This window comes from Octopus bimaculoides, chromosome 25 (genome assembly GCF_046866305.1).
Source record: "Octopus bimaculoides isolate indiv1 chromosome 25, ASM4686630v1, whole genome shotgun sequence".
Lineage (NCBI taxonomy): Eukaryota > Metazoa > Mollusca > Cephalopoda > Octopoda > Octopodidae > Octopus > Octopus bimaculoides.
The window spans coordinates 13,818,258-13,845,757 of NC_142952.1; the positions used below are offsets into that span (position 1 = coordinate 13,818,258).

The window sequence follows — 27,500 nt, forward strand, 5'->3', positions numbered from 1 at the left end:
ATATAAATATTATATATATAATATTATATATATATTATATATATATATATATTTATATATAACTTTATATATATATATTATATATATATACATTTTATATATATATACATTATATATATATATAAATGTATACACACACACATATATATATATATATATATATATAAATGTATATATATATATAGATATATATATATATATATATATATATATACATTTATATATACATATATATATATATACATATATATATATATATACATATATATATATATATACATATATATATATATATATATATATATATATATATATATATATATATATATACATTTATCAATTTGTTTTGCAAGATTCCTGATGTGAAATTGTGTTGAAACAGATATTGTTGTACTTCAGTATGGTCATTTAATTCATTATCATTATTGTTATTTTGTTTTGCCATTTATTTGGCAAAATGCACTATATTTTTGTTTTCTTCATTCATTTCTTACTGTTATTTGATTATTTTAATGCCTGTCCATTGTCTGTAAATCATTCGTCACGCATCTGTGACCTCTTCAGTGACACTTTTGTTTCCAGAAATGAAAAGTGTGGCTGAAGATGTCAAATATGTGTGACAAAAAATTTACAGACAATGGACAAAAATTAAAATAATAAAATAACAGTAATAAATGAGTGAATAAAAAAAAACAATAATAAAAATAATAAATAAAATGACCATCCCAAAGTACAATGATATATATATGGCTTGAAAGTCATAACATGCCTAGGTGAGACAGGCTGACACTGAAGTGGCTTCGCGCCCTCCATTGTCAGTTAAAGTTTAGACAGTGTCATGTGACAACTTGCTGGGGCTACTTGCTGGACCCTAGCAGCGGGAAATTTAGACAGTGTCACGTGACAACTTGCTGGGGCAGCCTGCTGGAGCCTAGCAGCATGTATAAAAAGGGGAATTTGACATGACAATCAGTCGGACGCTGACACTCGTTGATGCTGCATCGAAGAGGCCAGGGAATAGAAGAAAGAAGACACGCACCCAACACCAGAGCTGAAGACACATCTGAAAGGGGGAGCCCCGCCACGTCAAAACGGTAGAGGAGTAGGGGCCGAAACCGGACGTGGTTCCTCCTGATGATGTCTTGAGCTAACTGGATCCTATAAAGGAGCTGTTGTGGTAGCAGACCACGAAACATGGTTGAAATTCCCCAATGATAAACGAAATCTATGCCTGCTTTTTGAATTCCCAGCTGGTTCCAGCCAGTTTAGCTATGGCTTCATTTGGGACAATGCCATTAATATCAAAATCGTTATTAGCATTCATGTATTTTATGCTACATGTAAGACATCATCATTATTAAAATATTATAAATATATTGAAATAAAATTTATTCTAAAAAAATTCTTTCATCTTTTCAAACAAATTATTAATTATTATTATTATTATTATTATTATTATTATTATTATTATTATTATTATTATATTATTATTAAGGCAGCAAGCTGGCAGAATTGTTAGCACACCGGACGAAATGCTTAGCAGTATTTCGCCAATATTTCTGAGTTCAAATTCTACCCTAGTCGACTTTGCTTTCATCCCTTCAGGATTGATAAGTTAAGTACAAGTGAGTCACTGGGGTCGATGTAACCAACTAGTCCCCTCCCCCAAAATTTCAGGCCTTGTTCCTTTAGTAGAAAGGATTATTATTATTATTATTATTATTATTACTAGGTCTTTATCCATTGCTACACTGCTAGATTTGTTACTTTTGTCCTCTAAAATCATATCTGGTGTTCTTGCTTCAATAGTATGGTAAGACTTCATTGGTAATCCCACGAAATCGTGTAATTCTTATTCTATATCACAGCTTCTGGTTCATATTCATATCACTTTTCTCCTACTTTGAAACCACTAACTCAGCTAACATCCCAATGTAAAAGAGTACGTTTACCTACACAGGCATGCCTGCACATAAAACCATTTTGTGCTAGTTTACTGCTAGCACCATTATAAATTGCAGTGGTTACTTGTCAGATAATGACATAAAAAGGATTTTCAGCAAGAGAAAATGGAATTTAATTAAACGGTTTACTGGAAAATAATATGGCATGGAAGAAATAAATAAAATAATGACTAAATACCTGCTGAAGCATCCCAGAATTTTACTGAGCCATCGGCATGTCTGAAAGAAAAGGAAAAGAATTAAGATTAAGAAAGTTATATAAGAATATCAGATCCCTTATCAAAAAATAGTATGTTTTATCTTTTATTTGTTTTAGTTATTTGACTGCAGCCATTAGAGAGTCGACCCCAATATTTATGTTTTGTTAAGCCTAGAACTTATTCTATCAGTCTCTTTTGCCAAACTGTTAGATTATGGGGGCATAAACACACCAACACTGGTTGTCAAATGGTAGTGGGGGGACAAACACAGACACAAAGACACATACATACATACATACATATATATATATATATATATATATATATATATATATATATATATATGTGCTGTGCGTGAGAAGACCTGGCAAGCCAAGTAAGATCGTTGCCAGTGCCCCTGGACTAGCTCTTGTGCGGGTGGCACATAAGATGCACCATTTCGAGTGTGGCCGTTGCCAGTACCGCCTGACTGGCCTTCTTGCAGGTGACACATAAAAGCACCTACTACACTCTCTGAGTGGTTGGCGTTAGGAAGGGCATCCAGCTGTAGAAACCCTGCCAAATTTAGATTGGGGCCTGGTGTTGCCATCCGGCTTCACCAGTCCTCAGTCAAATCGTCCAACCCATGCTAGCATGGAAAGTGGACGTTAAACGATGATGATGATGATATGACAGGCTTCTTTCAGTTTTTGTCTACCAAATTCACTCACAAGGCTTTGGTCAACCTGAGGCTATAGTAGAAGACACTTGCCCACGGTGCCACATAATGGGACTGAACCTAGAACCATGTGGTTGTGAAGTAAGCTTTTTACCACACAGACACACTTGGTATGTAAAAGAAAAAAAAAATTTAATATTTCAAGTAGGCCATTACCAAAAGAAGCTGTTGATATTTTGTCAGCTATTATACATAAAAATTAAAATACATTTTAATGACAGAAAGACAAGAGATATACAGTAACATGTATATTTTCAAATTACTCTTTTTTTAATTACTTAACATCATGTATTTTTTTTCTTGCTAGCAGGAGTGGGAGATTTTGGAAATGTTTATGTTTACACAGTGTCAGTGCAATTATTTTAACAGCTGGATACCTTTCCTATATCTAACATTTTATCTGAGAAATAGGAATGGAATCTGCTATATTAATTTATCAGCCATGCTGACTTGTGTGCCTTGAACAAGGGTATATACAATACAGTGGCTGCAATATTGTTTGAACTTATGATCAGTAGTTAAGAAAGAATATTAAAAAAAAAATCAATATAAGGCGTAGGAGTGGCTGTGTGGTAAGTAGCTTGCTTACCAACCACATGGTCCCGGGTTCAGTCCCACTGCATGGCATCTTGGGCAAGTGTCTTCTACTATAGCCTCGGGCCGACCAAAGCCTTGTGAGTGGATTTGGTAGACGGAAACTGAAAGAAGCCCGTCATATATATATGTATATATATTTGTATGTGTGTATGTGTTTGTGTATCTGTGTTTGTCCCCCCAACATCGCTTGACAACTGATGCTGGTGTGTTTATGTCCTGTAACTTAGCGGTTCGGCAAAAGACACTGATAGAATAAGTACTAGGCTTCTAAAGAATAAGTCCTGGGGTTGATTTGCTCGACTAAAGGCGGTGCTCCAGCATGGCCACAGTCAAAAGACTGAAACAAGTAAAAGAGTAAAAAAGAGTATAACCATAGATGGGTTTCAGTTTTATTCTGACCTTATCAGCAAAGCATAACATTTACTGTACATACAAAAGTAATGATGAAAAAAAAAAAATCATTATGTAAATAAACAGTACTGTACAATTTAAGGGCATACCAAACATAAAATTATTTAGAGATTACTTAATTAAAAGATGTTATCCACATGAAAAGCAATAGTTATGTTAGTATTAACATATTTAATGAAACATTTAACAAACTAACTGGAAATAAATAATACACACACACACACACACACACAAAAAGCAGAACAAAAACACGAAAAATGAAAGTTAATTAATGACTGATATTGCCAATTTTTACAGACAGACAAATTAAGCAGAAAATTGGTAGAGTCTTTAGAGCATCAGATAAAATTGTAGTATTTACTTTGGTTTCTTGTATTTTGAGTTCAAATCCTGTCAAGACCAACTTTGTTTTTTCCTCTTTCAGGGGTAGTGAAGGTGGTGGTGGTGGCGTTGGGGTGGGGTGGGGGAGATGATTGTTAAATAAAATGCCATGCTAAGGTGTGAACTGGTGGAATCATTTACAAGGTCAGACTGGATGCTTTGTAGTATTTGTTCGAGTTCTTTTCATTCTGAGTTCAAATTTCACTGTGGTCTTCTTGCAAGGTAGACTTCATCAGAACTACCCTCCATTCCCTAGTCCTTGGGTGCCTTTAGTGGAGTCCACTCTGTTAAAAGTATTTGGGGTAAGTCTCTAGTTTGAGGTTACCTTCCTTTGTCTCTGCTACTAATGTCAGATGCCCTATAAAGCAGTGGTTCTTAACCAAGGCCCACGGAAGATTTTGTTGTTAAAATTTATGAGCAATAAATTGCTTATACTTCTACAATACACAAAATATTTTAGCAATTTTTTAAATACAATTCCTAATAATATTTAATTATAAAAATATAATAGGAATTTTTTAAACATCAAATGGCTATGAGGATCTAAGTAAAATGGGAATCAACGGGATTTTCAGGTAAAAAATGGTTGAGAAACACTGCTCTAAAAATCAAGGTCATTGCACTATCTGCTGACATAGTACTAAAGATAACACTAGAGATTTTGTCATCTTATTCTGACTCATTTAGCTAACCCTCATTGTATTTGCCAAAATACAGATGAAACTTCTTTTATTCTTTCAGAATTTATGAAAGAGTACCAGCCATCGTTGGTGAGTTGATGGAAGTATTACAAGAGGTGGGGGGAGAGGGGCAGATTTTGTAGTACCTGTCCTGGCTCTTTGTGGTCTGACAGTTACACCTGTGATAACACTAGTGCTAAGTTATATTGGCCCAAGTTAGTAGCACTCTCGCATAGATTAATATTGGTGATGTGGAGTGGGGAAACTTGCATGCATGAGCAACAACCAGTCCTCTTCAAAAACATTTACTCAGGCCTGCAATATATGTACAGATGTATGGCCAACCTTGACTGATGGGACCGTAATTATAATAAAAAAAAAGGTTTCAAATTTTTGCATAAGGCCAGTATCAATCAATTACAATGACACCAGTGCTCAACTGGTACTTATTTTATTGACACCGAAAGGATAAAAGGCAAAGCTGACCTCAGCAGGATTTGAACTCAAAACATAAAACGTCAGAAGAAATGCTGCTAAGTATTTTGATATACTAACAATTCAGCCAGATTGACCTCAGTGACCTAACTAATAATCATAATAATAATATTAGTTTCAAATTTTTGGCACAAGGCCAGTAATTTTTTTGGGAGGGATTAAGTTGATTAAATTGGCCCCAGTGCACAACATCCCCAAAAAATGAAAGACAAAGTTAATCTTAGTGGAATTTGAACTCAGAATGTAAAGACAAACAAAATGCTGTAAACAATTCTGCCAGTTTGCTGCCTCAAGTCATTTTGGAGTAAGGCCGGCAAGTTTGGGGGAGAGGGTAAGTTGATTACTTTGTCATTAGTGCTTATTTTATTGACCCTGAAAAGATGAAATACAAAGTCAGCCTTGGTGGGATTTGAACTCAGAACATAAAGACGAACAAAATGCTGCTAAGCATTTTACCCAGCATGCTAACAATTCTGCTAACTTGCAGCCTTAAGTTATAATTTAATAGTAAATAGAATTCATAGCTAGCAGAAACTGAACGAAGCAGATTTTAATTTTTTGGTTGCCCAGTTTTCAAAGTTAGGTTACTATAAGAGCATAGGAATAATTACAAATTATTTCTAATGGGTAAATATCAAGGTAGACCAAATAAATGAGCATAAGGGTGAGTAGGACTGGAAATATATAAATTAAGAGTAGGTAAATAGATCTGGAGAACTGAAGCAAGTGAATTAGAAGATATTGGATTAAGATTAATAAGTGAATGTATGAAATTAAGATGAGTGTTCAAGTAGATTAGTGTCTCTCAATGTCAGTAAAACTCTCTTGGCTGGAGTGTTCGTGGGAGCAGATGGGTTATGGGATGGAAGCAGCGGAGAGAAATGGAAACTGGATAGGATTGAATATTGGAAAAATGTAATCAAGAGAAAGCGGTATTGATGGATAAGAGACAAGGTAGCTGGGGAAAAAATATTTAGCCTCGTTCATATTCAAACCACTATACTTGTGCAACAACAAACAGTCCCCCGATCTCTCTCTCTCTCTAGTGTGTGTGTAAAACAAATATAAACATCATATTTCTTTTATATATATATATATATATATATATATATATACATATATATACATGCACACATCTGTAAATAAATCAAATTTGTTACATGTGTGTGTGTGAGTAAAACAAATATAAAAATCATATTTATTATATATATATATATATATATATATATATATGCACACATACACAAATAAACCAAATATTTGTTACACACACACACACACATATTTATGGAATAACTACGGAGAAGGGGCTGAGACTGAGTATAAGAGGTAAAGAGAGAGGGCAAAGTGCTAATGGAAAAATTGTGTGTGAGAGAGAGAGAGAGAGAGAGAGAGAGAGAGAAAGAGAGAGAGAGAGAGTATGAAAAAGACAGACAGAAAAAGATGAGAGACAGAATAAGAAAGAAAGAGAAAATGGGGAGAGGGACAGATAGACACAGCTAGCGTAGCACGCTAGCAAGCTATCTGCTGATTGATTGTTAATATCTGAAGGCTGATGTTTTTATATTCGTGTTCTGTCAGTGATATAATGTTGTAAGAAGTTTGATAAGCTAAGAACACACCTACGCTTAAACAAAATTTTTTTAAAAAAATGTTTAATGAAAAAACAAAACACTAAGATGCATCCATAGTTGTTAGATATTTAGTGAGCAGATGCTGGAAGCTTAAATACATGTAACAAAGATTTTTGGAATTCCTCTAGACACAAAACATGACTAAGGAAAAAGGAAAACCAAAGAAAATCAAAGCTAGTTTGTCAGACTGAAGACATGCTAAACAAATGTGGTAAAATTACATTTAATTAAAAAATATACATTTATAATAATACTAATAAAACAAAAGTTGTTTTATAATCATTGATTGTTGATTTTATTTTGAAAATAAAATCAAACAATCTAAGCAAACAAATAAAAATTAAAATGAAAGTATGTTTAAAAAAAACATTTGTTTTAAAAAAATCAGTAAAAAGAGAAAGTTACCCAGTTAAAATGATCTCAGGGTAGCTGCAAGTTGTTGTTCCCCATTCACCACCTTTAATTGGCCATCCCTTTAAGAACAAATAATGATAGAGCAAAGTCAGTTTATTAAGACAGGGAGAAGTTAGTTAGCAAATAAAGAAGACAAAAAAAATGTCAAAGTCAAGATTTAGAAATTACTCAAAAAAACAAAAACAGAAAGTAACAACAAAACCCCAAACAGAATTGCTTAACAAAAGGACAAAATATTACGTTGAAATTCCATACATTAACATTACCTTACTTTACAGTCAAAGCCCATAAGCTAAATTTTAAGTCAAACCCATCAGTTAGACTTATAAACCTTATGAAATCTGACAATAGGACTACTAGCAAGAAGATTCTTGACAAGACTATATATCATGGAAAAAGAAAAAGACAAAATCAAACAACCATTTTTTAATAAATCATTTTTTTACATTTCAATTTCACATTATTTCACATTTAATTTTTTTATACTTGGATGTTTGGAAAAGATAGACAAAAGCCAGGTGTAAAATCTTACGACCAATAACTCCTCAACTACAACATTATCTGTGTAATTGTTTTTTAAAGAATATTAAAGTGTGATTTGCTTGTTATTTCTAGCAGGTCAAGTATAAGTATGTAGAACCTACCACACTGGTTTTATATAAGAATTTAAAGCAAGAAAACCAAGTTAAAACAACTTGCTTCCATTGCAAAAATAATAAAAGAATACTATATTTTCTGGCATTCAAGTCAAATTTTTTAGACCAAAATTTACAGCCAAAAGAAGGTAGTTTAACTTATACACCAAGACAACTTTGAAGGACCAAAAATTCCATGTGAAATGTATCAAATTTTGGAAGAATAGTGACAATGTCTGAATGTTACACTACATGTTTGCCCTATATACTACATTGACTTGTATGCTGGAAAACAGTCTATGTTGCTGTTAAACAGTTTAAATATTTCTCCTTAGAACAAAGAACATGGGATGTGGAAGACATTTGCTTCCTTTTATATTTTGAGTTTCATAAACAAATACATCAATGTAAATAATGCAATAGAAAAAATAGATAATGGATGTATATGCATATTTCAAGGGTTATTGCCCTTCCATCAGTACCTCAGTTAACTCATCAACTGTCCATGAACACTTGAGATATGCATATACACCTATTATTTATTTTTTCTATTTTCAATTGCATTGTTTACTTAAAGATATTAGTTTATGAAACATAACTTTCTGAACTCTATAGAGAATCTACAGAGATAAACTTAAAAGCGAAAATATTGCACTGCTAATACATGATAAGACATAAAATTGGCTTGTAAGCCTGTAATATACTTTGTAGTACGTTGTGGTTATGAAACAAAATACTGTGGCTTTACCAGAAATTAATATGTATGTACCAGTTGCCAGGAATGTGTTTTGGCTACTTAAGGAATGTATCTGCGCATAGTTGATGAGTTGGATGTGGTGCTGATGAAAGAGCAACAACTCTTAAAATGTGCATATACACCCATTACTTATTTTTCTGTCTTTGATCACATTATTTACAGATGTATTTGTTTACAAATGTCATCATTTGCAGAGCTGGCTTTGAATTCTATAGAAAATCTATACAAATATTGACTTTTAAAATACTTGGCAGTATATTATAGTTCCAAAAAGAAATACTGTAGCCTTATCAGAAATTAAACTAACAATATTATAATTAATAAGCACAAGTTCAGGTTTCCGTCTCTTTGCTCCAGTTTCATCCAACTTACATTTGTTGTTGCTTAAAGGCTATCATTTTCTACACATATTTCTTTCCCTATTATCATATTTTCTTTAATACATTTTTTCCTGTTTCTCAATAATCCCATTTCTTAATTCTATTCCAAACAGGAGTAAATCTTATCTCTCCATTGCTTTATGCTCTACAACAAACATTCAATTTGCAATGGAGATTTACAATTAAAAGCACAGGAAAAAGTTCATCACGTATTCAGTTTAGTCAATGTCTCTACCCTGCTCATCTGTGAACATAAATTCCACCCTCTATAGTTCTAAATATAATTTTTGGAGGAATTTATAAACAGATATTCACATCACTATAAGCAATGTTGACAAGTCTCAGGTCAGCTCTGATCTGACAGATCTATGATCAAAAATGTAGTCATGACCAACCTATCTGCTGTTCAGACATTGTATGGGTGATTAGCAGAGTCATTTTGGTGTTGCATAAATTGCATTGTTCTTGTTTTCTGCATTCAGAGTTAAAATCTTGCTGAGGTGAACTTTGTCTTTCATCCTTTTGGTGCCAATAAATAAAATACCACCCCAATACTGGTGCAGCTCTCTTTCTCCTTCCAGCTGTTACATCTTTGAATGTCAACTGGGTCAGGGGACAAGAAAGTGTTGGTATCTGCTTGCAACTACAGGGGTACCTACACTGATTGGCAACAGCATGGTTTATACAGTCAAGTCACACTTGATTGCAAGTGATGGCAATAGTATTTTAGCACATTATCTACTGTGTCTTGCCTTTCTTTTAAGACAGCAGAATGTAATTTGAAAGACATTTTATTGCTAATGTCACAGAAAGGCTTTCATGTAGGTCTGTTTGTAATCCAAAACCAATTTAGTTTTGGTACTTAAATTCCACAGCATTTGGAGTTCTATGTAGTTTTTCAGCAAGTAGAAGCAAAATGGCCAAGTGGATACGATATTGAAGTTAATAGTTCAAATCCATTGCATGTATTTTGATTGTTATATCTCTAGAAAAGACACCTTACCCATTTTTTTTAGCTGCTGCAAAGGGGTATCATATATGGTGGAAAATAAAACTGGTAACAGGTTGACATTCTAAGCAGAAGGAGATCAGGCTCATCCCCTTCGTGCCACAACAGAAATCAGAATTAAATATTGGTCTTAGTTTTAGAATCTGGTTCCATTCACATCTAGAATGGCTTTAAAGGAATATTGAATTGATCCCAATATTCAGGGATCAGCTATCAAATAGACTCTGGCAGGATTTGCTTTCAGAATGTAAAGAACTGGAACTAAATTCTGCAAGTATTGTCCAGTGCTCCAATGACTTTGCCAATCCATGATGTGATCCTTTGAAGTTTAACCATTTAGCATTCGGATTACTCAGTCAAATGTAATGCTTTTTATTCACATAGTTTTGAAATAATCATGCATTATTTTGTAGCTTTGAAATTTCAAGATGTGACTGTTTTTTTTTTATAATGACATTTTAGGGTAGGTGTGAGAGGCCTGATCTGGCCATTTTGAATATTAAACATGTAGAATATTTTGAATAGATGTGGCTGGTTTAAATGTTAAAGAGTTAGAGAAGAATTAATATTTTTGTGATAAAAATATATGAATGAAATACATTCCAGGCTGGCATCGAAAGACGATGTAAAGTGGGGACTATAATCAATGGAAGGGAGCCCAATATGTGTGTGTTACAGCAACTTTATCGATCCCAGAAGGTCAAAAGGCAGAGTCAATGCCAGCAAGATTTGGAAAGAGAGTGGGAGAAAACTAAATGCCAAATCATTTCTGTTAGTTTCTTCTTCCGTTGTGAACTTTGAAGAATAATTGGAAGTTTTTGGTAAATTTTATGAAGTTTAAAATAAAAGGAAAACAAAAGAACTCACATTCTCACTGAAACCAGTTTTTTTCTGTTTTGATCCAACAGAATAGAAGGCAGGTATTAAGTCTGGAGGGCAATCTGCATAGTACTGGCAGGCAGTTACAGGAGACTCATGAATGTCCATAGGATAAGGGTTTTCAAAACACGGATAGCTGTGGAAATAGAAAGAAAAACAAAAAAAAAAATACTGTTTTAAAAGTTCTTTTAGAGAAATTTCTGTTTGCGATATTTGTATATTTATAAAGTGTAAGTATTAGAGAGATGTGTGTGTGTTTCACACACCAGATGATAGCAAGCTAATGGGGTCATCAGGAGAGAATGCGTACTGTTTTGGGGCCTTCCTCTTAATGGCATTACTGCGCACCAGCCCACCCCCTTGCTGAAATAAGGCCCTGCTTGCTAGATTAACAAGTTACTAGGTTTCACTCAATATTCTTCTAGCCATTGCTCATCGTGTCTTTTTAACTAAATCTAGTAGCTTGCTTTCTCCACTATAACCTGAATATCGATCATAATGGTATTTGCTTTATGATGAGTTAGGCTTAGTAACAACGACAATTGCCTCACACTGTGTCCAATGAATCCTCTACACCCAACTTCAATTGGAAAATGCTCTACTTTCAAGCCTGTGTTTTCACATTTCTCAAGGAGGTTTTTATAATGGTTGATCTTTTGAGTCCAAGCACCACCCATATTATCTTAACAAGGAACTGTTAGCTCGACTAAAGTTACTAATGTTTGTATTTATTTTACATGCCAGTGATATTTATATATGTGTATTTATAAATCATTATGAAATATATAAATATTATCTGCATATAAAGGAAATACAAACACTGACTACATCACATGCATGTCTGGAGAGAGAGCTTGTTATGAACAGAAGTAAGTATGTTAGTTGTCATGTTCATGCCTTTCAAGTACCATAGTATACTGTTACAGAAATGAAATGATTACAAATAGTTGACTTGGCTCACGGAGATTACTCTACAGCATTCAATAGTATATATTTCTTTACAGCCCACAGGGGGCTAAACATAGAGGAGACAAACAAGGACAGACAAAGAGGTCAAGTCGATTACATCAACCCCCAGTGCATAACTGGTACTTATTAATCGACCTCGAAAGGATGAAAGGCAAAGTTGACCTCAGCGGAATTTGAACTCAAAACGTAACAGCAGATGAAATACAGCTAAGCGTTTCACCCGGCATGCTAATGATTCTGCCAGCTCACCGTCCTTATATAGCTTACATTGATAGTTACAGTATAGCCTACACTAACAGTTATAGTATAGCTTCCACTAATAGTTATAGTACAGCCAGCACTAACAGTTATAGTATAGTCTACAACAGTACAGTCTATATTATTAGTATACTATAGTCTTCATTAATGTTGATTAGCTCTCAAGTTAGTTTTAATCAAACAGACTTGGAATTAAAGGTATTTCAAACTTGACCAACCTATCATTTTTTGAGACTCAGTATACACATTAGACTACATTCACTGAAGTGTATTTATTTATCACACATGAAACTGCCTTGTTTTCCCCACTCAACAAATTTAGAAAACAACAACATTGTACTTACCCTTGGACTGTGAGATCCACAACAACTAAATCATTTTGAAGAAGTACAACTATGGCATATGGTACCTGAAAATCTGAAACAAACAAACTTCAATTAATTAAAAAGTAACAATTTAACATTATCATTATGTTTTCAACATCTTTACCAGAGTCTCCACTGCGACATTGGATGCATCTGTTTTTCAAAGGGGTGTGTAAATCTGTGTTTTGTGGATGGTGGTGCACAATTGTGTTTATGTGCAAAATCAGTTTTACTTTTTGGTGTTTCATCTGTTTGTTGTGTAGACTATGCACAATATGAGTTTTGCTATGGTAGCTTATTGCTGCCTTGGAGTATGGACACACTGAGCAGTTGCCCAGGAGCCTCACCAAGCCAGGGAAATGATTCTCAACTGAGGGTCTATATAAGATTTTTGGGCGTCCACACAAGAAAATTAATAAATTAGTATTTTAAGGGTCCATATTTTATCTTTTACTTGTTTCAGGCATTAGACTTCAGTCATGCTGGGGTATGTTGAGGAGATGGGCTATAGATTGCCTATAGGGTTTTATAACCATTGAAGTGAAGGTGTGTGGCTTTGTGGTTTGGCGTATTCAGCTCACATTTGTAAGGTTGTGAGTCTACCAGCAGCATGTTGTGGCCTTGAGCAAGACACTTTATTTCATGTTGCTCCAGCCCACTCAGCCTTGTCACCTTCTGTGTCACACTGAATCTCTCTGAGAACTACAATAATGGTATGTGTGCTTGTGGCATGCTCAGCCAATTGCATGTTAATTTCATGAGCAGGTTGTTATATTGATTGGATCAAGTGGAATGCTCATTGTCATAACCAATGGAGTGCTAGTTGATTTCATTCATCAGATTGTTGAGATCAAAGCAAAACAGAAAACTAGAAGGAAAGGAGTCTTCTTCAAAGATTTTGGCTGTCAGGTGAAACAAACCTGTTCTGTCCAACTATCATACTTTACCCTTTAAACACCTAGAATGAAGCCATCTCCTTCTCTACTATACTCCTACTCAATTTAGTGAAGTACCTTTTTAGCCTTGTGGTTACACGGTGACCTCACCAGTGCTGGTGCCATAGAAAAGGCATCCAATACTCTGTAAAATGATTGGCATTAGGAGGGTGCATCCAGCTGCAGAAACTATGCTAAAGCAGGCATGAGAGCTGGCTGCAGTCCTTAGACTCTTTGGCTATCAAATGATACAACTTAGTCCAGCATGAAAAATAGGTGCTATATGATACAATAAGCTCATTATGATGATGATCACACACACATATATGTAGTTAAGTCTATGTCCAGTCATAGTGTGACCAATGGTTTTGCATCCACAAAGGGCTTAGCCACAAAGGCAGCGAGATGGCAGAATTGTTAGCATGCCAGGCAATATGCTTAGCGGTATTTCGTCAGCCGTTACATTCTGAGTTCAGTTCAAATCCCACCGAGGTCGACTTTACTTTTCATCCTCTTGGGGTCGATTAAATAAGTACCAGTTACACACTGGGGTCGATGTAATCGACTTAATTCCTCTGTCTGTCCTTGTTTGTCCCCTCTATGTTTAGCCCCCTGTGGGCAATGAAGAAATAAAAAAAAGCTTAGCCACCATGGATGTCTCCTCAGATAGTCTGACAAGACGTCCATGATGGGGCTAAGCCCCTTGTGGATGTGAAACCATTGGTCACTCTATGACTGGACACAGACCTAACTGCATATAAATACATTACAGCTTTATGCTTTAGAGTGTGCTTGTTTTTCAGATATACGATGTATTGAGAGCTATGATTGACCGTTGACCGAACACTATTCAATTTTTTTTCTCCGTGTTTTTCTCCTTGTCTCCGTATTCTTTCTGTTGAAGAGCGTAGCTCGAAACGTTAAAGACTTTCCGTATTCCCGAGCGTCATACTAATACATCCTTTTGTTATTTACACCACCTGTCCTCGTCTGTTGTTGTTTTTTCGTACATTCTCCCATATATATATATATATATATATATATATATAATATAGGATAAAATCTTTATAAGAATTTATCAAGTAGTCAGCGTGAAAAAACCTCATAAGGAAAAAAAACTCATCATTTTTTTCCATAAATATATATAAGTTATATAAGGGCATTAACTATATAGTAATGCCTCACGCTTAGAGAGACTAAATAAGTCAAAAACTACCAAAAAATAAGCAACATATTTACCGAAAGCGAAGAAATGCAGCTTTCAAAATTTGTTTTTAAGAGATTAATTTTGAAAGCTGCATTTCCTTGCTTTCGGTAAATATGTTGCTTATTTTTTGGTAGTTTTTGACTTATTTAGTCCCTCTAAGCATGAGGCATTACTATATAGTTAATGCCCTTATATATATATATATATATATATATATATATATATATATATATATATATATATATATATGAGTGGACAAATGAAAGGAAAAGGCACTCAACACATTTAGTAGGAGTCACATGTATTATTTTGGTAATTTAAGCCTGAAAGAAATGGGCTTTCGTTAAAGGCCCATGAAACTAAGTTGCATAAAGCCGAATCAAACCATTTAAAATATATCACGTGATTGCGTGATCGACCAGGCTAATAGATGTTGTTACACATCGCTGGTCACTGTGTGCTTTGCATTGTTTTAGCTTTCAAATGTTCAAATGATGCCACCCTGCTGGCTAGGTGAGCAGGCCAACGATCCCCTCTGATCGAAGGGGGACTGGAGTAATGTAAAGTGAAGTGTTTCGCTGAAGAACACAAAGCACCACCACGTCAGGGAATTGAACCCATGATCTAGCAATCATGAGTGCAACAACCTAACCACTTGACCACGTGCCTCCACATTATATATATAATATATATATAGGGAGAGAGAGCAAGAGGAAAGAGAAAGGAAAGAGAGAGAGGAGAGAAATATTGTGCTTTAGATTAAATTAAAAATAAAAATGTTTTGTTACAATTAGCTACATGCTTCACTCGAGCTTATCAAATGGAATATATAATATTGTTCTTGACATCTAATCCATCTCGAGTACTTTGAAATTGGCTTCTAGTTCATAAGTAGCATTTGAAACATGTATATGTGTGTGTGTGCGTGTGTGTGTGTGTGAGAGAGAGAGAGGGGGGAGAGTTATGTGTGTGTGTGTGTGTGTGTGAGAGAGAGAGAGAGGGGGGGGGAGAGTTATGTGTGTGTGTGAGTGTGTGTATGACTCCTTTTTTCCATTGGTCAGTGCCTTTGTGAGTGGGTAAGTGAACATGTAAACGTAATATGAAGAGAAGGAGTACGTAATAGCCGGTGCCTAGCTATAGTTTCATAGGGTCAAGCAGATGAGACTGGATATTAGTATTCTTTAATTAATACTCCAGCTGACAGAATTGCTAGCATGCCAGACAAAACGCTAGGCAACATTTCGCCAGTCTTTACTTTCTGAGTTCAAATTCCACTGAAGTCAACCTTGCTTTTCATCCTTTTGGGGTCAATAAAATAAGTATCAGTTGAACACTTGGAGTTGATGTAATTAATTTGCCTCTCTCCATTAAAGTTGTAAGAAGTAAAAGAAGAAGAACCATCTTAAGGCATGGGTACACTGTGCAGTTGTCCAGGTGTGTCATGGATCTAAGTACCTACTTGTAATCTATGTATACCACAGCTTGCTGTCAATAAAGATATACTATGGGACCTATGAACTGATTTGCCCATGGTCAATAATGTTGCTAAGATGGCTCTCATTATCATCACCATTTTTACAGTCACTTTTACCATGTTTGTGTGGGTTCAATACAGCTCCTTGAGGCAGTACTTCAGTATTTATATGGTCAGATGCATTTTCTGTCACCAACCCGTAAATAATTAGCAAGAACAGTAAATTTCATTCCATTAGTCATCATGAGGTATGGAACATATTAAGGGGAGATGGAAACACTTGCACTGTTGTCCAAACTGTGTCAATATGAAGACACATGGAATCAAACATTTACATACAGGCAATTGCATATAGCCACAGGTTCAGGTTGAAACAAGTAAAACTAAAAGTACACATATACACACTATGGGATTTGAAACAGTTTCTATCTACTAAATTCCAGTGTTGAGTCAACTCAAAGCTATAGCGGAAAACATTTGCCCAAGGTGCTGTCAGTGGGTAGGAATACCAGGAATACAGCCATGTCTAAGATATTGGCTTCAAATTTTGGCACAAAGCCAGTAATCTTGGGGGGGGGGGGCTTAAGTTGATTCTTTTATTCTGTTACTTATTTCAGTCATTTGACTGCAGCTATGATGGAATTTTAGGGTTTTAGTTAAAGAAATCAACCCCAGGAGTTATTATTTGTAAGACTAGTACTAATTCTATCGTCCTCTTTTGCTGAACCGCTAAGTTACGGGGACATAAACACAAGCACACCAACATCTGTTGTCAAGCAATGGTTGGGAGGACAAACATAGAAACAAAGACACACACACAAAAATGTATATACATATATACGATGGGCTTCTTTCAGATTCCGTTTATCAAATCCACTCACAAGGCTTTAGTCAGCCTGAAGCTATAGTGGAAGACACTTGCCCAAGGTGCTATGCAGTGGGACTGAACCTGGAACCATGTGGTTGGGAAGCAAGCTTCTTACCACATAGCCATGCCTATACTGGTACTTATTTTATAGACACCAAAAGAAGGAAAAGCAAATTGGCGGAATTTGAACTCAGAATGTAATGACAGATGAAATGCCACTAAATAGTTTGCCTGGCTCGTTAATGATTGTCAGCTCACTGCGTTATAGAGAAAAGTTGACCTGAAGAAAACATGAACTCAGAGTGTGAAGATGGACGAAATGACACGAAACATTTTGCCTGGCTCGCTATCGATTCTATCAGCTTGCTGCCTTATAAAGAAAAGTTGACCTTGGTGGAATTTGAACTCAGAACATAAAGATGGATAAAATATCACTAAGCATTTCGCCCAGCGTGTAAACGATTCTGCTAGCTCACCGCCTTAAAACTTGTAAAAAATATCGAATACATACATCAGACACCAAGCCATTTCCCTTTTTATATAAGTATACATAACCATGTTGTCTTCAACAGTCACTTGTAATTTTTATTGATCAACTTATCAAACCATCCACTATCAAGCATACACCCACATACTCTCACTCTCTCTCTCTCTCTCTCTCTACTCACACACACACTCTCTCTCTCTCTCTCTCTACTCACATACACAGACAGACACACAATCTTTGTTCTAATGTATTCAACAATTCAACAGGTTCTCACCTGTATGTATAACTATGTAGGCTCTGAAATGTATAAAAACACAAAATATAAATCAATCATTGCACACACACATACACACACGTGTGTGTATGTGTGTGCATGTATGTATATATAACTATATGAAAACCGAATGAAATGATAGATAACAGTCAGAGCTTGATGAGATATGAATGTGTGTGTGTGTGTGCATGTGTATGTTGTCTTTTTTTCTTATTTTAGTCATTTAAACTATGGCCATGTTGGGGCACTGCCTTGAAGAATTTTAGTCAAAGGAATTGGCTCCAGTACTAATTTTTTTAGGCCTGGTACCTATTCAGTCAGTCATTTATGCTGAACTGCTACGTTATGGGGACATAAAAACACCAACACTGGTTGTCAAGTGGAGGTGGGGCATGCAAACACAGACACAAAGACACATGTGCACACACACACACATATGGTAGGCTTCTTTCAGTTTCTGTCTACGAAATCCACTCACAAAGCTTTGGTAGGACACTTGCCCACGGTGCCACTCAACCTGGAACATATATATATATATAACTATCCATTTAGAGAAAAATTTGTAGTTTAGAATCAGTAGTTCTTTGACTGCTATTTCTAAATTTTCAGTATGTTGGAGAAGCAACTCAATGCTAATCCCTGTATATTTATGATGATAAATGGTTTTACCGATAAAGGTTTTTTCATACTGAACTACTTGGCAAAATTGTCAATTATTAATTCTATTATTAATTGACGATTCCCTGCCCTTATTCATGTATATATATAACTATATGTATATTTCTGTGTATATGTATATCTCCATATATATATATATCTGTAAAAATATGTGACACTCATTCAGTAGCCATGACAAAACTCCGAGTTTCGGATGCCAGGGTGGGGGGTCCACTCCAACATCTCTTCAGTTATCCAGCCACTGGAAATTCCTTTGAAAAATGACCGTTAAACACAAAGGGAGATTAAAAAAAATTTTTCATGGAAATTAAAAAAAGTTTTATCATGGCTACTGAATAAGTGTCACATATTTTTACAGATAAATTCCTCTATTTGCATAATATCGAGGTCTCTTTCTTTCTTTTGTTGCCATTCCTGTCAAATATATATATATATATATATATATATATATATATATATATATATTTGAATTTATTCTTATGTATGCATCATTGTGGCATATCAGCAAATGGTTTTTACACATTTTGTATTTAGCCACAGACTGGTGATTCAGTTTCGATTTGATTCAGGTACAAGATGTTGATGGGCCACAAAAATTGCGAAATATTATTATCCATCATACCTGCATGGGATTTGGTGTGAGTTAACTTGCCTGGCTATAACTTTCAGGTGTTTTAGCACTTGGCACTTTGAGGGAGTTGTCTCCACCATGCTAAGCCACAGCCTACCGGTGAACAAGTAAAACACATACAGTGTGTATGTCTGGTCAATATATACATACATATATACATACATATATATATATATATATATATATATATATATATACATATGGGAGAATATACGAAAAAACAACAACAGATGAGGACAGGTGGTGTAAATAACAAAAGGATGTATTAGTATGACGCTCGGGAATACGGAAAGTCTTTGACGTTTCGAGCTACGCTCTTCAACAGAAAGAATACGGAGACAAGGAGAAAAACACGGAGAAAAAAAATTGAATAGATATATATATACATATATATATATTGGCTGTGTGGAAAGTAGCTTGCTTACCAACCACATGGTTCCGGGTTCAGTCCCACTGCGTGGCACCTTGGGCAAGTGTCTTCTACTATAGCCTCGGGCCGACCAAAGCCTTGTGAGTGGATTTGGTAGACGGAAACTGAAAGAAGCCCGTCGTATATATGTATATATATATATATGTGTGTGTTTGTCCTCCTAGCATTGCTTGACAACCGATGCTGGTGTGTTTATGTCCCCGTCACTTAGCGGTTCGGCAAAAAGAGACCGATAGAATAAGTACTAGGCTTACAAAGAATAAGTCCCGGGGTCGATTTGCTCGACTAAAGGCGGTGCTCCAGCATGGCCGCAGTCAAATGACTGAAACAAGTAAAAGAGTAAAAGAGTAAAAGAGACACACACAAGCATAATATGTATATATACATGCACACACACAAACCTGTATGAAATCATCAGAGGCCCTTCCTGGGACATAGGTTCATAAGGCCAGTTTCCTGGACTCTGTGGAAAATATATTCTCCACCTAGACTGGACATCAGTCTGTGGAAAAATCTCTCATTTTTGCCAGCTGGGTTAACTTGAACAATGAGAAATGAAGTATTTTGCTCAAGAACACAATGCATTGTCCAGTCCAGGAACTGAAATCACAATCTTACAATCACATGTCCAACATCCTGACCATTAAGCAGTTGTGCCTCCACATATGTATATTTATCCATACATATACACATATATATATACATTCATGCATATATATATAATATACATATACATGCTTACACATACACACACATTTGTATCTAGGTATCTATCTATATATCATCATCAACATCCATTAATGTCCGTTTTTCCATGCTGGTATGGGTTGGACGGTTTGACCAGAGCTGGTAAGCTGGAGAACTGCACCAAGATCTAGTCTGATTTGGCTTGGTTTCTGTATCAATACATACATATTCAAAGATACATACATACATACATACATACATACATACATATATATATATATATATATATCATCATCATCATCATCATCGTTTAACGTCCGCTTTCCATGCTAGCATGGGTTGGACGATTTGACTGAGGACTGGTGAAACCGGATGGCAACACCAGGCTCCAGTCTGATTTGGCAGAGTTTCTACAGCTGGATGCCCTTCCTAACGCCAACCACTCAGAGAGTGTAGTGGGTGCTTTTACGTGTCACCCGCACGAAAACGGCCACGCTCGAAATGGTGTCTTTTATGTGCCACCCGCACAAGCCAGTCCAGGGGCACTGGCAACGATCTCGCTCGAAAATCCTACAGGAGCCAGTCAGGCGGTACTGGCAACGGCCACGCTCAAAATGGTGCATCTCATGTGCCACCCGCACAAGAACCAGTCCAGGGGCACTGGCAACGATCTTACTTGGCTTGCCGGGTCTTCTCACGCACAGCCCATTTCCAAAGGTCTCGGTCCGTAGTCATCGCCTCGGTGAGGCCCAATGTACGAAGGTCTTGCCTCACCACCTCAGCCCAGGTCTTCCTGGGCCTACCTCTTCCACGGGTTCCCTCAACTGTTAGGGTGTGGCACTTTTTCACGCAGCTATCCTCCTCCATTCTCACCACATGTCCATACCAGCGCAATCGTCTCTCTTGCACGCCACAACTGATGCTTCTAATGTTCAGCTTTTCTCTCAAGATACTTACACTCTGACGGGTATTCACATTGACATTACACATCCAACGGAGCATACTGGCTTCATTCCTTGCGAGCTTACGTATGTCCTCAGCAGTTACAGCCCATGTTTCACTGCCATGTAGCATGGTTGTTCGTACGCATGCGTCATACAGTCTGCCTTTTACTCTGAGTGAGAGTCCCTTTGTCGCCAGCAGGGGTAAGAGCTCTCTAAACTTTGCCCAGGCTATTCTTATTCTAGCAGCTACACTTTCAGCGCACCCACCCCCACTACTAACTTGGTCGCCCAGATAGCGGAAGCTATCGACTACCTCTAGTTTTTCACCCTGGAATGAGATAGAAGTTGTTTCCTGTTTGTTTGCAGTCTTTATTGCACCTGAACATCTGCCACAAACAAAAACTAACTTGCTAGTTAACCTGCCTTTGATGTTGCTGCACCTCTTATGTGTCCATAGCTTGCACCGGGTACATCTTATAGAGTTACTACCTACTCCTTTTCTACATACTGAGCAGGGCCATCTACCTGAAGGGGTTTGTGTTTTATCTACCTTCCTACTTATTAGGATTTTGGTTTTAGCTAGGTTGACTCTAAGGCCCTTCAGTTCTAGACCTTGCTTCCACACCTGAAACTTCTCCTCTAGTTCTGATAGTGACTCCGCAATTAGGGCAAGGTCATCAGCATAGAGGAGCTCCCAGGGGCAACCTGTCTTGAACTCCTCTGTGATTGCCTGGAGGACTATGGTAAATAATAGGGGGCTGAGGACGGAACCTTGGTGGACCCCTACCTCTACCCGGAATTCATTGCTGTACTCATTTCCAACCCTCACCTTACTGGCCGCATCTCTGTACATGGCTCGCACAGCTCTCACTAGCCATTCTTCTATCCCAAGTTTCCTCATTGACCACCAGATAAGGGATCGGGGGACCCTGTCAAAGGCTTTCTCCATGTCAACGAAAGCCAGGTACAGAGGTTTATCCTTGGCTAGGTATTTCTCTTGCAACTGTCTCACTAGAAATAAGGCATCAGTAGTGCTTTTACCTGGCACGAACCCAAACTGCATCTCATCTAAATTGATTCGCTCCCTAATTAGTTGGGCTATGACCCTCTCTGTAACTTTCATAACCTGATCTAACAGCTTGATGCCTCTGTAATTATATATATATATATATATATATACAAATACGCACACATATATTGCATATATGTACATACATGTACCTACATATATACAAATACGTAGGGAAGTACACATATAAGCATATGCTGTGTGTGTGTGAGAGAGAGAGAGAGAGAGAGAGAGAGAGAGAGAGAGAGAGAGAGAGAGGAGGGAGGAAGAGAGAGATAACTCTAGGATGTAGATTTGTGCTTATATACACACACACACATATATATATATATATATATATATATATATGTATATGCACATAAATATTCATTTGTGATTCGTGTGGTGCAGTATGAAGAGACACCAGTGTTTGTTTCTATGTATGAATCTGTAGGAGTACATATGTCTGTGTGTGTGTGTGTGAGAGAGAGAGAGAGAGAGAGAGAGGGAGAGGGAGAGGGAGAGGCTGTGTGCTTTAAATAAAAGCATTCAGATTGATTCAGAGTTTAATAAATAACATGGTGGCTTGGTTAGATAGTAGCAGCCACCCTCAGATGTGTTAACAGAAAAATCTAGCACACAAATGCACAATTGAGTTGATGTTCTAGTGCAAACAGTTAATGATTTCTGCAACATAGATAAGGTTAGCAGTATTGATTACTTACTAATTTTATTGTATTTTTCCTAGTTGCCTCCATCTCAGCATGGCATGACCACCTCTACCTCCCCACCTACTATCTCTCTCTCTCTCAAACACCTAACATATGCACACATGCATGTACATGTACATATACACATACATCCATATGTGTTTGCACATATACGCACACACACACCGTCCACATCAAGAAACATGTTTAGTGCAACACTGCTGCTTATGACAGGAATATTTTCACTGTGACTGCCTTCTTCCATCAACACAAACATCACTCAATAACAGGTGGAGTCTGTCATTCCAGCCCTGTTAACTGGTTAGCAAAAATTATTTATCCGACACTTCAAATTTTACATGAAGGCTGTATGTATATGCATATATATATATATATATATATATACATGCACACTCACACACACATATATATATACATATATATATATATATATATATATATATATATATATATATATATATATATACACATATACATATATATATATGTATATATACATATATATATACATATATATATATAATATATACATACATACATATATATATCATCATCATCATCATCATCATCATTTAACGTCCGCTTTCCATGCTAGCATGGGTTGGACGATTTGACTGAGGACTGGTGCAACCGGATGGCTACACCAGACTCCAATCTAATTTGGCAGAGTTTCTACAGCTGGATGCCCTTCCTAATGCCAACCACTCAGAGAGTGTAGTGGGTGCTTTTACGTGTCACCCGCACGAAAACGGCCACGCTCGAAATGGTGTCTTTTATGTGCCACCCGCACAAGAGCCAGTCCAGGGGCACTGGCAACGATCTCACTTGGCTTGCCGGGTCTTCTCATGCACAGCACATTTCCAAAGGTCTCGGTCAGTAGTCATCGCCTCGGTGAGGCCCAATGTTCGAAGGTCTTGCCTCACCACCTCAGCCCAGGTCTTCCTGGGCCTACCTCTTCCACGGGTTCCCTCAATATATACATACATACATATATATATATATATATATATATATATATATATATATATATATATATATATACATGCACACTCACACACACATATATATATACATACATATATGTGTATATACACACATATGTACACATGTGTGTGTATATATACACATATATGTACATGTAATATATATGTGTGTGTATATATATATATATATATATATATATATATATATATATATATATATATATATATATATATCATAAGGTTTTTAAACTTTTAAATTTTCATATTCAAGTGCCAAATGTCTAAATCCAATGGACCAGTCACTGGATAAGTTTGGCACAGAAATGTTAACATAGAGTGGTGAATAAATCGATATATCGAATTTGAAGTCTCTGTCTCTTTTGAATATGAAAATTTAAAAGTTTAAAAACCTTATGATATAAATATAAACTGTGAGAACGACCCTTAAGGAATCTAATTAATGATCTCCTAAGGTAAGTTCTTATGCTATATTGGTAACGGTTGCTACATCCTCTGGGAAAATTATTATATATATATATATATACATAAACATATATGTATGTATATAAAAATGTTTAAAGAAAGAGGGAATGAACAGGCTTTAACTACAAATCATCACAACCGTTTCTGTGCATTATTAACAGCTGTTCGTTGCTGAGTTTTATCACCCAGATGATATTAAATAAATAAATAAAATAAATAAATAAATGTTCACATATACACATATGTATATATACATATTTGTTATTCTTAAACAAGAATATTATTGTCAGTAACTTCAAAGTTTCAGCCAGCTAAGCCATTGTTGGATGGCAATGCTTTGAAGTAAATCTTGGCTTTATACAGTCTCTGTTGAGATCAAATTTTCTTTAGGTATGTGAATCCAAGTTGAATAGTAATTAGTTTGTAGGGTGAGTCGTTATAGAGGGGTGTTTTAGAGAAATTTTTATTGATTAAATTTGGAGTTATGCTATCATTTAGAATTTATTTATGCATACACAAATATAAACAAGAAATGCCCTAAACAGCAACAAATAAAGAAACTGACCAGCTAAAACATACCAACTACTTACGTTCTTTTGTGAATTCTTATAAAATTCCATTACAAAAACGGTGACACAAGCAATTAATAAGTTTTGAAATATTGGTTTCCAATTTTGGCACAAGGCCTGCAATTTTTAGGGGAGGGGTAAGTCGATTACTTTATTGATGCTGAAATGATGGAAAGCAAAGTCAACCTCGGTGGAATTTGAACTCAGAATGTAAGGATGAATAAGTTTTTAGATACTGGACCAAACTTTGAACTTTGACCTTTACACTGTCAAAGCAAAATGATTAAATCCAATAACACCAAAAATAATGAAAACTACTGGCACATCTACTGACCAAAATACTTCCTATAGCTATATCATTTTTGTGAACGTCTAAAAAAGATTCTCATGGCCAGAAGCTGACACACCTAAATATACACTACTGTTTACAAAGTTCAACATGCATGAATACATTCTAAACAATAACAATAACATAACCCCAAGTTTAATCAATAGAAATTTCTCTAAAACATCCACCATCACAACCCATCACTACCACTCAATTCAATTCAAACCCACACACCCAAGATTAACTCCAATGCAACACAGTGTGATGATGGCCTTAGCTGGCTGAAACTTCAAAGTTACCATCAAAAACATTCTTGTATAAGAATAATAAATTTGTACTAGCCACTTGAAACGGTCATACTACATCAGCTCTGGATATCCTGATGCTTATTTTGATTTTTTTAAACCTTATTTTGAAGTTTCGGAATTAACAAGCTTGCTTCCCAGTCATGTGGTCTTGGGTTCAGTCCCATTTGCCGCATTTTGAGCAAGTGTTTTTCTACTATAGCCCTTGGCCAACCAAAGCGTTATCAGTGGATTTGTTAGCCAGAAGCTGTAAGAAGCTCATCATGTGTGTGTGTGTGTGTGGGTATGTTTATATCTTTTACCTTTTACTTGATTCAGTCATTAGACTGTAGCCAAGCTGGGGCACCACTTTGAATTTTTAGCCAAATGAATCAACCCCAGTACTAATTTTTGGTGTTTCAACTTAAGTGCCTAATTCATCTTAATCTCAATTATTTTGCTTATATATATATATATATATATATATATATATATATGCATATAAATCTATAAATATATGGATAATCTATAAATATAAATATATATATAATATATGCATATAAATCTATAAATATAAATACATATACAATATATGCACATAAATCTATACATGTAAATACATATGTATATGTATATAAATACATATAAACATATATGTATCTATGTATGTATGTATGTATGTATATATATATATATACCTATGGAAAAGATATGGATAAAACTTACTTGCAAAAGGATGCATGGCATTCAATCATATAATGATATAAATAATATACATGCATATATACATAGGTATATGTACATACTTACATCTATACGTATACATATATGCATATGAGGGCACAGGACGTCACGAAACGTGCACAACAAGAAATACAAAGTACGAGTACATGGAATATGAACTATTTTTTCGAACAACAAAAAACACAAATGGAAAACAAGACAAAGAACACAAAAACGACCGTTCATCAATTGTTGGCTGTTTTTCTAGTCTCGTATTTCGAGCATTTAACAACAAGATACACTTTTGATAAAACAGTTGCTCCCGTCAAGCAAATTAAATAAAATTTGGCATTTTGCGGAGGGTCAAAATTTGTAACACAAACAGGACAGTGAAAACAAACAGGAAGGGCTGCTAAGCCTAAACGAGGTTGTGGTGGCGAACGTGTAAATCAAGCTTGGACAGGAGACAGACAAGAACACGTCTTCCTTGATCCAGCTACAACGGAGAAAAAGAAAGAAACACAAGTTAGGAGAAGAAAGCTGGCCGATGGACACGTGGGAGCCACGTAAGCAAAGGAGGAAGAGTGAGGGAGAGAGAGTGACAGACAAAGAACTGTGAAGGGGAGAGGAAAAAATTGGAGATAGGGTAAGTGAGAAAAAACAGGAGGGGGAGAAGGGGAGAAAGGAAGAGGGAAAAGACGAAAGAGTAATAGGAGAGAATAATAGGAGAAAAGGAGGTGAAAAGAGGTAAAAGGTTTTTTTGTGTTGTTTGTCTTGTTTTCCATTTGTGTCTTTTATTGTTCGAAAAAATAGTTCATATTCCATGTACTCGTACTTCGTATTTTTTGTTGTACACATTTCGTGATGTCCTGTGCCCACATATGCATATATATATGTATGTACATATACGTATGTATATATGCATGTATATATATATATATATATATATATATATATATATATATATATATATATATATATATATATATA

At 35.8% G+C, this 27,500-nt stretch overlaps 1 protein-coding gene across 14 annotated transcripts in view; it reads right to left on the minus strand.

Annotated features, from left to right (window-relative positions):
• The window catches only part of LOC106876481 (syntaxin-binding protein 5), a 435,422-nt gene that overhangs the window by 123,084 nt on the left and 284,838 nt on the right, over window positions 1–27,500 (minus strand). For all 14 annotated transcript variants that reach the window (XM_089341867.1, XM_089341861.1, XM_089341866.1 and 11 more), the window contains exons 10-13: window positions 12,726–12,798; window positions 11,143–11,290; window positions 7,486–7,553; window positions 2,143–2,183 (exon numbers count right to left, since the gene is read on the minus strand). In XM_089341867.1, coding sequence (XP_089197993.1) covers window positions 2,143–2,183; window positions 7,486–7,553; window positions 11,143–11,290; window positions 12,726–12,798 — 330 coding nt within the window. The remainder of the gene's footprint in view (window positions 1–2,142; window positions 2,184–7,485; window positions 7,554–11,142; window positions 11,291–12,725; window positions 12,799–27,500) is intronic.